Genomic DNA, 16,843 nt, shown 5'->3' with positions numbered 1-16,843 from the left:
GAGTGTTTTACTCTGATGGAGCCTTTTTAACTGATGGACTGGGGCGTAATATGGATCCCTGGCTTGCTTCTGCAGCAGAACAATATGTTTTAAAGAGGACAGGAAATAGCCTAGATCTAACATTGTGCCAACAAAAGTTGGTAGTATTATCTTGATGAGAATATTAAAAAAAGTGCATGAAATAATATTTTCAGGGAGCGTTATGAAGGGTTTGACGCACATCCTTAGTCTTATGTGACAGAAAACTCTATTTCATTAAATTTGGGCTTAAAAATTGAGGTTCGAGATCTGAAAAAACTTTAACTGGCTATAAGTAAAAATGATCTCTCAAAGTCAATCTCTTTAGATGAAGTTCATGTGTCAAGGGTCATTTCATTTCTGTCACTACCTCCTTTGTTTCCAGCTGGGTCTCTTTACATTCCTTACTGCTCCCTTACAGCTGCAGCTCTCCCTAGCCTCGTCTGTTCTCCCTGCACTCAATACCCTTATTGAATACATATCATCAGGGTATTCATGTAGAGCTGAAAGCTATGTTTCCATATCCTTCCTTTGTCCAGCATTTCTATGCCAATTACGTAAATCACAGTGCAGGTAATGGACCGACGACCTGCTCAATCACACAGAACAAAAAGTAAATATAAGGTAAGGAGGATTGATAATGAACTATGTACTGTGGGCATATATACATATATATATATACATACATACATACATACATATACACACACACACACACACACACACACACATATATACACACACACACACACATACATATATACACACACACACACACATACATATATACACACACACACACACACACACACACATACATATATATACACACACACACACACATACATATACACATACATACATACATACATACATACATACATACATACATACATACATACATACATACATATATATGACAAGTGAAGACAGTGTGAGATGGTCCACACACAAAGGGCTTTGTGGCCTGATATAAACACTGGCTGCTTTGCAACATTGCACAGCACTGTGGCATTTCAAGGCTGTTTTGGAAACAGGGCTACATAAATGAATTTACATTCACACAATCCATCACCACGATCAACATCATCATCTGTGGTAAGAACAACCCTGTTTGCTGGAGTGAAACTGCATTTACTCAGCCTTAGACTTAGATGACATTGACAAATGGGGCTGCAGATTGGAAAATGAGACAAAAGGAAAAACATTAAATAAAACCCATTATCATTATCTTTTTTTGAAGGGGTGGAAATGAGGAGAAAAAGGGTGGGGCTGTCAGTCGAAGATGTAGAAAGATGGACGCTACATTCCAATACAAGGACGGCGCTGAAGCAATCTGACAACTTCAGGAAACAATTTCATCTTGCCAGACATCCCATCGGCAGTCATGCCGGGAAACCTATGGGGAAGGCCTGGGCTACTTTTACCCCCATTTTGGGTCATACTGAAAGCTATCTCTCAACTTCAGAGTGATCATTTGGAAAATGGAACAATACACAAGAAAAGTGTGGTAAAATGAGTGTGCTGGCGCAGAGCTTGCTGGCCCAGGAACACGCCATTCTGCGCTGTATATACCAGCCTTGATTAAATTCATGACTTACTTGAGACACAGGACACAAATGAGACGAATCACAACAACTCTTGATGTGCTACACTCCAGTGTGTAAGTCAGCACAGTGTGCAAATCTTCACTTTGAGTCGTTATTGTGCTAATTTCTCACACCTGCCCAGGGGAAGCTTCACAGCTGTTGCTCTACTTGCAGTGGTTTATCTCCATAAATGATTGCTGATAAATTCTCCCGAGACTGATGCTGAGAGCCTCTGAGATCTGAATGCGAGACTTAACGGAGCCAGGCTGTGAGTTGATATGGTGGGGTGATATTTGTTCACATTGTGCTCATTAGTGATGGAAGAATTGGAGACATTTCTGAATAAGTTTGTTTTGACATTTTAATGTGGCATTTACTGTTTTGGACTTGATATTGCAATCAAACATCCAATACTAACCCCAAGGTGCACCGACTATTTACTAAAATCAGATAAGTGGTCAAACAATGTCTAGAGGAAGTAGAATATGCACTGGAATGTGGACTGCAATTCTGGTGTAAGTTACACATCTGACCCAAACAATAAATGCCTTTCTTACAAACTTAACGCGCACAAGGTTTTTCTGTCACAGGACAACATTTCATGACTGGTACAACTACACATTTTGAGATCTCCAGATAATGTATCCCTCACCAATCTGGCAGGTCAAAGTACATTTTAAAAGGATTAGGCTGGTAGTACTATTAATCTTTTCATTACTATCAACAAATTCCTTGAGAGGACTAAAACCAACAATGAATTGATCCTACTAACAAATAACGTCCGTGGAGCCACAGCCTCATATAGCTGTCTGCCTATGTGCAATGGAAGCCCATTATCCTTTAAAACCTGACAAAACCCACACAAAAGAGCCTTAGCTTTGCACTAGGTGACATGTTCCTTCATTATAACAAACACAGGCAGGTTAGGTTATGCTATCCAGCTCATTCTTGTATTTGTTGTACACCAGCTTATATGTCATTCCAAGTCCACCAAATCTGACCCTTTCTTCATTAGCACTGTCAGCTGCACATTCAACCTCCTCAACTGACCTGGACTCTGTACATTTCTAATTATAATATCTTCTGCTAATGAAAAAGGGCAAAGCGGGGTAAACACAGAATGGAACTGCAAGCATCGACTTTACAGAGATCAAAAATGCAGTGGGCGTTATTGGTGTTTCAGCAACAGCCACACTGGCTGTGTTCAATGTAATGAACAAACATGTCCCCCACTTCTTGTTATTAATATTAATTCACTGTTAGATTTGGTCTTTTCTTCAGATTTTTGTGAGAGTAGTAAATGTATCAAATCAAACCTGTCATCACAAAAAGTACTTAAAATCGGAACTAAAATCACATAGGATGGGTGAGCGCAAGTCAGAATACATCAATAAACCTCTTATTCTTTATACCGATTTGTTACACCTTAGCACAGTATGGAAGACACAGATTAATGCAGAGGAGTTCCCTAATGTCAAATCAATTTTAATTTAGCAGTAGCTTTAACTCATGTCTGAGAAAGCAGCCTGCAGGTTTAAAGAGAGACCATGACATGGTTTTAAAGCTTGTAAGACACTTTTTAAGTAGACAGTATTACTTAGCATGTAACTATGGTAACCGTCTGCAAATGAATCAAATTAGGGTGACACTTTGCTTAGTGTTGGATGGTTTGGAGTGATACAATTTCAATCAGTAACCTTAGGTTTTTCCTTGGTTTGATTATAGTGTGATTTTACACAGAGACAGATGCTGAGGTATGTTAATAAACCCTATTATAGCTGGATTTTTTCATGTGGGATCTTGCTCATATGCTTACAAAACATCATGATGTAGGCAGTAATTCCAAAGATATAAGATACTGTAATGTAATTACATAGCAGGAAATATTGGAATTTCTACCATTATGATCCTACACAGGTCAATTGAAGTTCAAGATGATTAGTCTTAAGGTTCTGTCAAAAGGAGCCTTGATACCCCAAACCCAAATAAATAGTTTCATCTGGGACTACAACACTGTGTCCACATATAGAATTAAGAGAATCTACTTAAATCTAGTAGATCACCTGCATCTTCAGTGTCAGATCAGAATATTTATAGCAGCACTGAAGGTCAAGGTTTGTTTTTGTTTTTTATAGAGGATAGAAGTCGATAATCACTTACTATCCCCCACATACCATGCAGAAACATCTTGTAAATGTCGGTCCCCAGAGAAAAAAAAACCTGTTGAAAAATAGGCGATGCGGAATGCAGATGTACTTGCATTCACTCTTAACAATTCTTACAACCAAGGTGTCTGGCCTCGGGCCTTCTTGGCAAATGTGCTGCATGAGCTAACGTCTGACCTGCTTGAGAGGTTGAGCAGTTCGTGCTTGTCTGCGACCGTGGACTTGTCCTCCAGCTCCCACATCAGTGCGTTGATGAGATGGGAGTTTTTGATGATGATGGGGACCTCCTCGAACATATTCTCAAAGCCAATGTTTGCCTTTTTCAAGCTGGGGAGGGAGGGACAGAGACAGGAGAAGAGAAGTCAAAATGTGTCATCACAGTCACAAGCTGTGTCATCAATAACTATCAAATGTAATCATTTTACCAGCTCACACAACAGACCTTATGAGTGAAAAAGCAAGGGATTTCTTTTACATGTATTCTGTACTATTGGTTTGTATCAATAAATTAGTGTTCCTGTATTTTTCCCTTTATACCGATTTTTTAAAATGTCATTAATATCCTGATATGGACGTCAACCATATTGCCTAGTAGGTTTGCTCTGATATCAATACCACTATTGGAAAAGCCTCCAACACTGATGCAAAATGCAGTATTATAGAGTAGATGCACTGATGAGATACTAAATTATTTATTAGAAAATAGACCCCAGTACTTCTTAGCAGCATCCCTCACACTGGTATGCAACTCAAAAGGTTTTTCTAACAGCACAGGTAGCCAATATCCATTCACAGCAAGCGATGCACTGGTATCAGATTGGACAATATATACTGTCAAGTTCAGGTATCACAGTCGGTATAGGGAAGGAAAAAATGTACATGGGAACATCTCTACTGCTCAGCCCTTTGTTACTTTACTGTTCTTTCCATTGTCCGAACGCACTGCCATATATTTAAACTAAAACCAGAAGGAACATTATCTTTTACCAGTGTATAACTGAGACAGTCAGTGGTTTTAAGGGACTGCTTGTTTGTTTTTATGCACAAAAACGGTATGCATGACACAGAACATAAAAAGGAGTGTGATTGATCTTAACTAACAAAACTCGTGCCCATGTCTGAGCTGATCCACAGCCATATTGAACGGTTTAAGTGAAACGAGAGTGGATGCAGTTTACAGCTGTTCTACCACTAACTCTAACGCGACTCCATGCATTTAACATCTGCTTTGTTGAGGGGCAAAGATACCCTAAGGTCTACTTGACATAATCCCCCTTTTTATTTGTTGTTCACATATTCTCACAAGTAAAGCTGCAAATGGAGCATCGTACTGTTACCACTTGGATTGTACTTGACTGTAAATGGCACCTCAGCTCAAGAAAACCAAAAATAATAATAATGTTATGCATGTTGCCTTTTGATATGCCTTTTGATACGGCGTGATACAATGTGTCCATATTGCCCACCTCGAGCATTGTTACACTCCGTAGCCTAAATGCCTTTTTTATGGGCTCTGCTGATAAGTGTGCAAGTGTCGACCAATTTTTAACCACCGCTTCTTGCTCCTCTGGAGCTAAAAGCTGCAGCTCTCTCTCTCGCTTTCTCTGACATGGGTCTGTTAACACAAAATGGAACTTCAAACTTTGCTTAATGTCTCACATAAATCCAATAGCATTGACTGACTCCCTTGGTTCTGCCTGTCACTTGCGCACAGTGCATGAGCTACAAACTAATGTCTGTATACGTCTAATGTTGGCTTGTTAGACGCATCTTGCTTGTTATGGGATCAATACCCTCGCTACATTAATCCACCATGTGCACTGGACCAGAAACAGAGATGTTTACATAATGATTGTCTGTGTGATAAATTGGGGTATGGATCATCATATTGTTTTGATAAGGTTATTTTAAAAGGATGGTTGTTCTGTGTTCCAAGTAGTATCAGCTCATCCAAACTTGAAGAGGAGACTTTGTGGCAGCAAAACTGGACCTTATGGATCACAGCAGTGTATAATGATATAAATAATGTTTGTTGTAGATATTGGCACAATTATCTGTCTGCAGTACATTAAGTATTTCCTGCATTTTCATGGCCTTTCTAAACACCTGCAGAGTGATACAGAAAGGTGTTTGAAATAGAACACCACATTTTAGGAAGAACAAATTGTTCAAACCTACTGGACTCTGGCACACATAATGTTATGCTCTTTCCAAGTCGCGCCCTGCTGGACATAGCTAAAGGTTGACTCCACCGTGCGACTAATTTGATGCTTCATATTGTGTGCTGAAGTGGAGGCTATTGACCACTGCCTTCATATCCAAGCGGACTTGGAGGGCAGTTCAAAGGGATGGTTCTATTCAGCACTCATCTATCCCTTCCTTTCATTTCAAAATGGTGCACAATATATTCAAGCTTGTGTAACATCAAATATAACAACATGAAAGATGCTGCTTTTTCTGAACGTTGTAGTGGCGAGGGGGTGAATCACTTTTGAAGTTTTGCATCCATGTAAAAAAGAGAAACATAATATTCAGATTTCAGGTCTATTCTGAAAATAATAGGATCGTGAGAAGATTGTTGTTATGTGGCGATATTGTCCTTCCCTGCCCAGGGCTACCCTCCTTCAATCATGTGCTTTATTGGGAACACTGATAGCTACAGATTGGAGCTGTAATAAATCACAGGAACTAATGAAAAGCTGCAGAAATGAGAAGGATCCTGACTCTGGGCCAAACACACTGGGTCAATAACAGAGTGGCGGGCAATAGAGACACACAGGTGGAGAAATACAGAGGACACGGGGAAAGAGAATTGAAATGATGCAGTTTGATTGTCCTTTCTCACTACAAATTAATTAACAGTTAGCACATTTAAAAATGTATATCTCAAAATGTTTTTAATGGACAGCAATTTGATACCACTGGGACTCCTTCATTTTTGTCTGGATTTGTCAGTGCACATGCGTGTTTATGCATGTGTGAGTTACTGCACTTGAAATACCCTGAACTCCCTGGAAAATGGTCTCATTACATTAATTTTTAGCTGCAATTTAAAGGCAATTACGAAAAGCCTTGGGGTCAGAAAAGCGTAAACATGGTACATTTGTTTGATGGGCATGGGAGAACTGATAAATCATCAGCATCAATCTCCAACTGCTACTAAATGCCTCCCCTGTGGATGCATGAGTCTATATTTGCATCCACTGAATAAGCAGAGTCAGAGGAGAGAAAATGCAAACATTTTAATTATTTATTCCCATAAGCACAGTGACCTTGTGTTTAAATAAAAATGCAATATCTCTGTGAACGTCTACACTTCTGTGTGCATCCGATCATAACATCTATCCATAAAGTGACTGCTGTGAGCTACTCACCCCTCAGGTGTGAAATCTTTCTCTTTGCAGATCTCCATGAGTTTTGGGGTAAGTCGGTAGGCCTTGAGAGACAGGGAGCCTTGAGCTGTCTTTATAGGGTCTGAAATTAAAAAAGAGATTGGAGAAGATAAAAAAAAGAAAAGAAATTGGCAAAATACAATCCTGGTGTACACTTTGTATCCACTCCAGATATGTTATAATTCAAAATCTGTATCTATCTATACAGGTTACCAGATTCTTGTATAATTGTGTTTTCCAAACTTTTTTGGATTCCTGTTTGTACAGTAACGCCCCATCAAATCACTTACATGATTGATTTTTTCACTTAATATGATTCCCATTCTACCCATCTTAAATATTATAAACAGGTAATAAAGAGCCTAGAAGAGCTGCTGGTCTGCCCATTGCAAAATGACAATTACACAGCAGATAAATCAATTCAGCAAGGTGAGAAATTAAGTTAAAGTAACATAAAAAAGACAGACGATGCAAACATATCAAGACCAACTCTGAGCAATGGCTCAGTCAAAATCTATTTACACTTACTGTTTATGTCACTAATAGAGAGAGAGACAGGAAGAGATAGGAAACAGAGAGAGAGAGAGAGAGAGAGAGAGAGAGAGAGAGAGAGAGAGAGAGAGAGAGAGAGAGAGAGAGAGAGAGAGAGAGAGAGAGAGAGAGAGAGAGAGAGAGAGAGAGAGAGAGAGAGAATATTGGCACAGACTGGACAGGCTGTCAGCCACCAAACTACAGTCGACCAAGAATCTTAGTGTGACTTATTTCCATCCCAGCAGCCAACTGTGACAAGTCATTTGCCTTCAGCACAGCCAATCCAAAAAACAAGACACAGCCAATCTAAATTCATGCTGGCCAGTCTCCACTGAGACTGGTTGGTGACAGCCACATTTGATCAAGACAGCTATGGCTTATCCACAGAAAGCTTCATAACTAAAATAAAATCCTGCATGATCTAGCTTTAGATCGTAATGACCCCAAATGTTTTTTGTTGCACACATTTTAAGCACCAACCCCATGAAATCAAGTGAGTAACAAAATTGCACAAAGTGAACTTCAATCCAAAAGACATGCATTGATAAAGAGTGCTTAAAATAGCAAGGACCAATTGTCGACCTGTTTTTTTTAGGTTTCAAAACTGAAGAAACTTTATGTACTCCTGGAAAGGACAGCCCAGTCAAAAAGGTCTGTGTGAAAATACTGACTATGACCCATGTAATATAAAAGGGATATACTTCAATGATAAAAGCTTAAGGGTTCCTTTATTTGTCATCTAACAACACCAAGGTTGCAAAACGAAAATATGAAGTACTTTTTGTATCAAAGTTCCACAAATTTCTGTGGTCTCATGAAAGATTGCAACAAAAAATGGTAGCATTCGATGCAGGAGAGGCCTCCCACTGCTACATATGATAGCACTCCTCATGAAAAATAAACTAAATGTCATGTGTAAATTGGGTGGAGTGTCCCTTTAAATCTTACGGTACCAAAACACTTATCTCTGGACCTGCAAACAGGTTAGCTCAATGCCTGTCCATCTTAACCTCTTCAACTGATCATCTCATGTCAGAAAACTGCTTCCATGGCAAGCATATTTAACCAATTGGTGTAACAATCCACCCTAATTTCAAGGTGTCATTTGATGGAAACTATTAACTTGCCAGTAGCCTCCATCGGCATAAATCAACCACAGGGCTAATGGTGAAGAGAACAAAAAAAGGAATCAATTTTCTTTCCTTTTGACTTTAAACAGAGATAATGTCAATTCCTTTGAGGTGCTTTGATCCATTAAGCGCTGCATTATTGACTGACATTAACAGGAGCACTCGTTTAGAATGAGAAAGGGCTGACTGTCAGCCTGAGTGGCCAGCTGGCTGGTAAGACTAGATCACATGGGTTCATAAATCAGCTGGTTAAAATTAATCTTTGCCTATCATAGATTTGTTCTATCTAAGAACATGACAACCTTGAAGTGATTCTGGAGAGAAAGAACAGTGCCAGGAGGAGTCCTTCATACTCAGCAGTAGCACAGCACTGATGGAAATAAAAGCTGTTTTCATAATTTTTCAGAAGGACAATTCTGGTTGTTGCCTCTTGACTTGAGGTGAGTGGATAAACACAGAGCTGTTTTAATCAAAGATTGTGATTTCAGGTGAGTGAAGCTTGTAAGAGTTCCTGTGACACACCAGCTGTACTTATTACACACTTATTTTTCAGTTCATAAACCTGAAGGAGGAACACTCAGCACAATCTGAAGCATGTGATGTGGGCAAGAAAACACCATCTTGATGCTTTCTGGAATTTTGACAACATCTATATTTGATTATGTTGTGAGCTTGTAAAAGTCTGTGGTGTGAGTCACATTTCAGCACTACGTATACATAGAAAAACAGTTGTACTATCACAGAAACCGCTTAATGCTTTTTCAGTGTATTTAAATATGCAGCTATCCATAGAACTTGCGTATATACTGCCTCTATGAATACACTGCCTGAGACCTCAGTGACCACTTGGAGCGGTTATGTTGAAATTATTTTGCATTTATCTAGACACTGAAGAGTTAAATGCACACAGCTTTGTAGTGACAGGTTTTAAATTTGCTGTCATTTGAAAGAAAGCCTTCACCATCTGGGGTGGCATTTGTGGTACAGCAATTATGGGCAGCTCTTAAAGCTCTTTTCTGTGAAGCAGGTGCAAGCACATGAAGTCCCTGAGTGTCATGTTAGTGGCTACCAGCTACCTTGTTAATCCTGTCATATTTTCCCAGTTCTCTGCTCGCGGCTGCCTCCTCCACTCCTCCTAAGGCCTTTCAGGGGCTGCTTGTAAGAGTTCTTGTGACATATGAGATGTGGTGTCACACCGTTTCAACAGCTATTGATGGTCTTCTGGGAGGGCATAACCCGTGGTTTTTTGCAGTGTTAGACATGAACTTGCATCACCAATGCACCTTACTTCCTTGTTGTTTGATAGCAGTTTGTGTTGTATAAAATTACATCAATGTCAACTTAAGATGACTTTGGGTATTACAGATATTCTGTGATATTCCTCCAGCTCTATTCTAAAGTGTACTTGATGTCAATGTAGATACTTGCAGGATTTATCTTGAGACGTTTATGTTTCAGGTTTTTTTTTTTAAAAGTTGCTGCCATGCTGCCAACTTCAACTACCCTTTTCCTACATCTGTCATACTGATTTATTGCCTAGACTTTCTGAACGTCAACAACAAGAACATCACAAGAAGTCTTAGTGGTAGTACTATTCTTAGATGCGTAGTGATTTAGGAAACTGAATTTGCCTTATGTGTGTTTAATCATGATTCAAACTTTAAAGAATATGAACCATAATTGATTGTAATCAACTCCCCGGTGGCAGTACCTTTCCAGTGCCTGTGAAGTAAAAATTAATTTTGACCTGGTGCATTGAACCTGAGCAAGCTTTTGTAATGTTTTTTTTTTCTCTATTGTTTCATGTAAATGCAGCCACATTTTGTGGAGCTATTTGCTGTGTCTCAATCCAGGGTCTGCATCCTTCGGAGGCCGCATTTGAAGGCCAATTACGTCACTATTCCAGGCGAAAGCTGTCTTAATCCGAAGGCTCCTCCAAATGCAGTGTTCCTTTCCCTGTTTTTGGAGGATGCACGACTACTATCCTTCGTGGCCTACCATATCCCAAGATTCTTTGCGTGCCCGAAAAAGAAGAAAGAAATATAGAAAACGGCGACATCGCATGGCGTAGATCGTCACTTTTGTGGGCCTGAGCGGCAGAAATCTTGACGCAAATGCACCAAAGGCGAGTTCGTCCCATTTAACAACAGCTGACGTGGTTAACAAGGTCTCTCCGAAGGACTTGCCCTTGAAGACTGTAAAGGCTGGGTCCTTCAAAGGATGCAGACCCTGAATTGAGACAAAGCCACTGTGTAGATATTAACTGGTCCTGGCCTTCTCTCCTGGAACCATTTTTCCACCAGCATGAACCTGTCATTAGAAGTCGCCTGGGAATAGTTGAATGGTTGTGTGATCTGTTCTCTGTGTTCTTGTTCTTTTAAAACTTTATTGTTAAAAACAATCTCCGGGCTTGAAGGCTTGGATAAGACTTAGAATAGCCTGTCTGATCAGTACCTCTGCTTGAACTCAGCATGGCTATTCAAACACAATAAATAAGCACTGGTTTGAAATTTAGGAGACAATTAACACCAAGGTGAGGGTAAAAAAAGATATATTTGGTGTTAAAGGCTCTGCTGAAATTCTGTGTTGTGCTGAAAGTCAGTTGTTAGATTGTTAGTGGACTCTTTTTCTGAGCTAACATAAGATCAGTCATTTCACAAAGAAATCCAGTCCAGCAGCGTTAAAAAAATGTAAACAAATCGTTGTATACAGGCTTGTATAGGTAACTGAGTGAGAGATGGAGAAGGTGTCATTTACCATGTCACGTTAAATCCACTCATAAATGGCCAATAAAAAAGTGACTGATACATGTAAATAACTACATATTATCACAGGGAGCCCCTTTAAAACCTCAAGAAATACTTTGATAATTTAAGAATATAAACTAGGGGTTAGTCTGCCAAACCAAGTCAGGTGGTTGGGCGTAACACAAAACAGAATTATTTTTGTGAATCCACCAAGTTCTATGTTTAATGCTTTGATACAGAAAAACCAAGTTAACAAAAGATTATATTTTAAACCTAATGCTGCAAGGTAGAAGTGCCCTAATTTCTGCAACATGATATGACAGACCCCACCTACGGACATGTTGGAGTGGCTGCCCTTTCTCCCCCCTGACAGAATACAGTTTTTAATGGATGTGGGTATCATACTGTTGACAATGGTATGAATGATAACTGTGTGGTACTACTTACCATAGATGAGTACAACTGACTCTTCGATGGCGTGCTGGTAGCTGAACTGAGAGTCGAGCAGCGCTCGGCTGACAAAGGAGCCATAGTAGGTGGACTGGTACCAGCCCACATGCAGATGGTCAATGTTGACGTGACGCAGAGAACGCATCATCTCCATCTGGTATTGGACTAGAAGCACAGATAGAGGTTGGGAAGGAGAGCAAGGGGAAGTCAGAGGAATGGAAAAGAGGAGGGGAGAGAGAGAGAAACATTCAAATTCATGATAATTTGAAATCAGCCTGGGAATTTTTTTGTTTTGAATCTGAGAATATCTGGTCTCCATCTGGAACTGGACATGGTGTACTAACAGAGGGAGAGACAGAAGATGTGAGAAACATGATAAATACAGTGAAAAGAAGATCAACAAGCATGTGAAGGAGAGATGAAAAAAATGACTTTGTCTTCTGTTATTGAGTGGCAGTGGTGGAGATTTATAAAACAAACATCAACTGGGATCACCAGTCATCCTTTCATTCCTCATGTCAGTAAATATATCCTGGTAGAGAGAAAAAAGGCGAGAAAGATACAAAAACAGGCCTCAGCTACTGGGGAGAAAGCTAGATACATTACAAGGTGAGCCATTTCATTACACAAGACACATCCTAAGGACGCACAGCCAGAAATACAAACAGCCTGCCTTGCCGGCTGTAAGTAACAGCCGACGCAAGAGAGCAAAAGCAGAATCTCCATGCAGGCTGGCTCGAGGAGGTTGATAAATCAGGGTGTTATTGGGCAGCTGTGGCCCCGTAGACCCCAGTCTGTAGAGCACATCCTTCTCCTGTTGGAGCTGTTAACAAGAACAAACTGGACTGGTGAAAAAAAGGGAAAGCAGAAAAGCAGACGAACAGAAAAAGGGCAAAAAAGAAATATGGAAGGGGGAAAGAAGAGAAGGTGTTAAAGGGGGGTGAGGCAAAAGGGACTAAGGGGTAACAGAGGAGGAAAAGAGGAAGAAGATAAGAACAGAAACAGAAAGAAAAGAGCCAGTGAGGAAAAAATTGATGCAATTTATCTGGAAGGGGACATTTGTCTTATAGTTTCTTTCTATTGGCTTGAACTCAGCCACTGGTGGTGCTGTTATGTAATTCAAGGGGACGAGCTCAGTCAAACTATATTACCATGTCAGTTATTCACTTGGCATTTAGCCTCATGGAGTTCGTGTCATGCTCAGAACTGCATTTCAGGAATCTGCGATTATACAAACAGTTGTACTTTGTGGTGCAATTCCATTAAGTTATCCAGTCTTTAACCAACCTCCCACAAACACACACTTCTCACTCATAGTCATTCGCTCTGCTGCCTCTGCTGTACTCCACACAGAAAACAAACGACACTCCTGAGCCCACAATTACACATTCAAACCCCGCAGAGTGCAGCATGAGGAGAAGGGCAGCGCTGGGGTGCCTCTTTCTCCTGACAATGAGGTTGTGCAGAATTTTGACAACACCTGGATTGGAGCACTGGCTGGGGATAGACAGGCAGAGAGGCCCTATTCACGGCCCGCTCTGCAGAGATGGACAGGATGTACCAATCTAGCCTTTTAATCTGGCCTTTTTGTTAAGTGATTGACATGGTCATTGAGACAAAAAGCAAGCACAGTAGATGGACGGGAGAATATGGGGGGGAGGAGATGGGAAGGAGGGAGAGGAATGGAGAAAGATAAGGTCTGTCTCGGGGAGGGAAAAGGGGTTTACAGAAGGATGCAGCAATTCTGTGACAAACTGCAGATGGAGGATGAGGTGTTGGAGGCGTCTGGCACTGTGTGTGTGTGTGTGTGTGTGTGTGTGTGTGTGTGTGTGTGTGTGTGTGTGTATGTGTGATATGATTACTTAGCATAGAAGAAAACCCACTGGAGATATATGTGTATAGTATATTTCATAAAGAAAAATTAGCTGGCAGGGGTAGCAGGTGGGTGAAGATTCAAGTGTATGCTTCTCCATTCTGAGTCTACGGTAACGAATGGGAAGTAGGTGAGAATTAAAACATGGAGTGGGTGAGACACGGAACGGGGGAAGCAAAAGGATGGGAGAGTAACTGAACTTTTAATGCGGGAGTCGTGCGCCGATATTCTGCCTCCCCGTCTGTGTGAAAGTTTCCGATTTTCGTAAAATACTGCATCAATACATGGAAAAGTCTCTGTCATCCTGTCATCCAACTCTTCATCACATTTCAATCGGAAAAAAAGTGTTTGTCCCAGTCAGCAGATCCAGGTGGCTCCATTCAGCTGAATTGTGGTGAATATGTGATATGATTTAAAGCAAAAAACTTGTCTCTGTCGTCCTTCCACTATTGTGCTGTTGCAGTAACTGGCTCTGGCAACTTGTGGTGAAAAAAAATCAGTGTGATAATGCAGAAAAGGGTTTCTGTGACAGACTCAGTGTCTTGGAGAGTGACTCTGCCTAGGGGCAGGCTTGCAGCAGACCCCGAGTCACACAGAGCTCAATGGAGAGGGAAAGGCAGCCTGCCATCTAACTGTATCTGTCTATGCACTTCTATGCCAATCAGTATGTGTGCTTACCTCTCAAGCGCCGCTGATGCGTATACGTGCCCCAACACCCCTTCATTAGCAGGGAAATTGTGCACAAAGTGATCTGTCTCTGAAGTGAAAGCTGAAGACTGGAGGATTGACTATAGAAACAGGGAAACCAATCAGCTGCTTTGCGTGTCTTATCCTATTGCCTACTACCTTTGCAGTTCTGTGTAACCTTATCAATATATCAATATCCTTAAGTGAAGGGTCAAATCTTGTTTGTTCCTATACAATTATGACTTAGGTTTTAGACAAATCACCTATAGCTGGCAAACAAGATTTGATCTGTGTTTGTTTTTTGCATACATAGAATCTAGTATTTTAATATTTACTAATCCATCAACTAATCCACCTCTTTACCTTCATGGCTTGATATTAGGTGACAATATGTGCACAGTATCCTCATTTGCCTTGCTTATATGATCCTGCTACTCTAAAGTTGTTTCAGAAAAAGACTTCAAAAGATGTTCTTTTTCTTCATCCGATGTCAAAGTTTAGATTTGTATGTCCAAATTCTTCTCTGTTTCCTTGTGGTCCTTACAACTAGGCTCAATCCAACTGGCTGTGTAGGATTTCTGAAGGCTGAATTCAAAAGGGATGAATCTAGGAAGGGTTATGAAACTACTTCTAAAGTGCTGAGAATTTCAAAAGCGCAGGGCAGGTTAAAAAGAATGTCAAAGAAGATGTGACCCCACAGTGTTTTCCCAGAGCTGATACATCAAATGAGCAGTTTAAACTACCAAGTGACCAAGAGCCCACGGAGTACAGGACAGTGATAGAGGTTCTTGGCAGAAATGAGGGGTCATTTTTGCAGGGATGGCAACATGTCCGTCCTCACACATCTTTTTCTAATTTGTTATGGAAACAGACATTGGAGCCAAATGGTTAGGCTAATGCTGAAGATTCCCCTGAATCTCAAATCAATGTACTGTTGTAATGTACTATTGGGTTAACAGTATTTAGGTAAAGTGATTCCAAATTTTATTTAGGGAAATTGAATGCTCTAATTAAATGATGAACTTACAAGGAAAACTTATTTTTTCAACTGGTATTCAAGTCTTTAACAACACAAAATGTCTAAGACTAACAAGAGGGGACTGAGTGTTTTCTAAAGACAAAAAGGAGACTGACTCATATTCTACGTCTTTACTTGTATGCTGTCTGAATGACACAGGGTTTCCACTGGAGACTCAAGCAGACAGGCTGACTTACAAACAAACTACTACAAGCTATACACAGGTCAGACAGAAATGGATAAAGGACACATGCAAACAACCAGCCGACATGCAGCCTGATAGATATACTGAGATTCAGACGGCTGAGTGAGACAACAGGACATGAAAAGGCCATCCAACTCATCCACCACAGATATAACAAAGAGCTTAGACTATTGTGGATGCCATAGGATTACTGCCTTGTTTGGTCATAAACCAAGTACTAGAAACACAAAGAGAAACAGAACAATCTGTGTGACCATCTGTCATACAGTAGATGTTCTGTATATTCTCCACCAAGTGGTGAAGTAGTGAAGCATCATGTAGGGCAGTGACGGTGTGAAGGTGGTAACTGTTTTATATATTTTATTTCATTCTCTAAATGCCAACGACCTGATGTTCAAGCAGACTGACAGAGTAGTTGTGATATCATTGAGCCGGAAAAGAGCCTAAGAATAGCATGGCCATCTGGGCTGCAACTGAACATTATTTTTATTATCAATTAATTTGCAGATTATTATCATGATTAACAGAATACATTAATAAAAACACACAAAACTGTGAAAAAATCTCATTACAATTTAGAGATGCCAACAATAATTTTGTCAAACCTCTTCTTTTTGTCTCATCAACAGTCTCACTTTGTCATAAAAATGCCAAAGACAAATTTGAGTTGCTTTGTTTGAAAAATGACTGAAAAGGTTAATCAAAATACCAATCTATTTTCTTTCAATAGACTCCTCAATTAATTGACTAATTGTTGCAGCTTTACCAATTTAATATATAATAACCTTCAGGTGACAACTAGACAAACTATCACTGATCCGTCAGGCTGACACGCATTTGTCAGATTTGCACAGAACCATGGACACTATTAAACTTAGATGCACCCAAATTGGGTGATGAATCCTTCGTACATGATATCTTTTTTCCAGGTATCAAGGACAACATTATTTGTGTTTGGACACTAGTCTGTATAAGACAACGACAACAGTATCAAACACAAAAGTGGCTAAAACTAATTTGGCTTTCATGAAAGATCTA

At 40.1% G+C, this 16,843-nt stretch overlaps 1 protein-coding gene across 1 annotated transcript in view; it reads right to left on the bottom strand.

The window, feature by feature from the left end:
- The window catches only part of LOC119005922 (eukaryotic translation initiation factor 3 subunit H), a 54,773-nt gene that overhangs the window by 10,068 nt on the left and 27,862 nt on the right, over positions 1–16,843 (bottom strand). The window contains exons 3-5 of the mRNA XM_037074035.1: positions 12,020–12,187; positions 7,147–7,246; positions 3,950–4,099 (exon numbers count right to left, since the gene is read on the bottom strand). Of these exons, the coding sequence (XP_036929930.1) occupies positions 3,950–4,099; positions 7,147–7,246; positions 12,020–12,187 (418 nt within the window). The remainder of the gene's footprint in view (positions 1–3,949; positions 4,100–7,146; positions 7,247–12,019; positions 12,188–16,843) is intronic.

This window comes from Acanthopagrus latus, chromosome 17 (assembly GCF_904848185.1).
Source record: "Acanthopagrus latus isolate v.2019 chromosome 17, fAcaLat1.1, whole genome shotgun sequence".
Classification (NCBI taxonomy): Eukaryota; Metazoa; Chordata; class Actinopteri; order Spariformes; family Sparidae; genus Acanthopagrus; species Acanthopagrus latus.
Note: the sequence above shows the minus strand (reverse complement) of the source record. Positions and strands in the feature narration are given on the sequence as shown.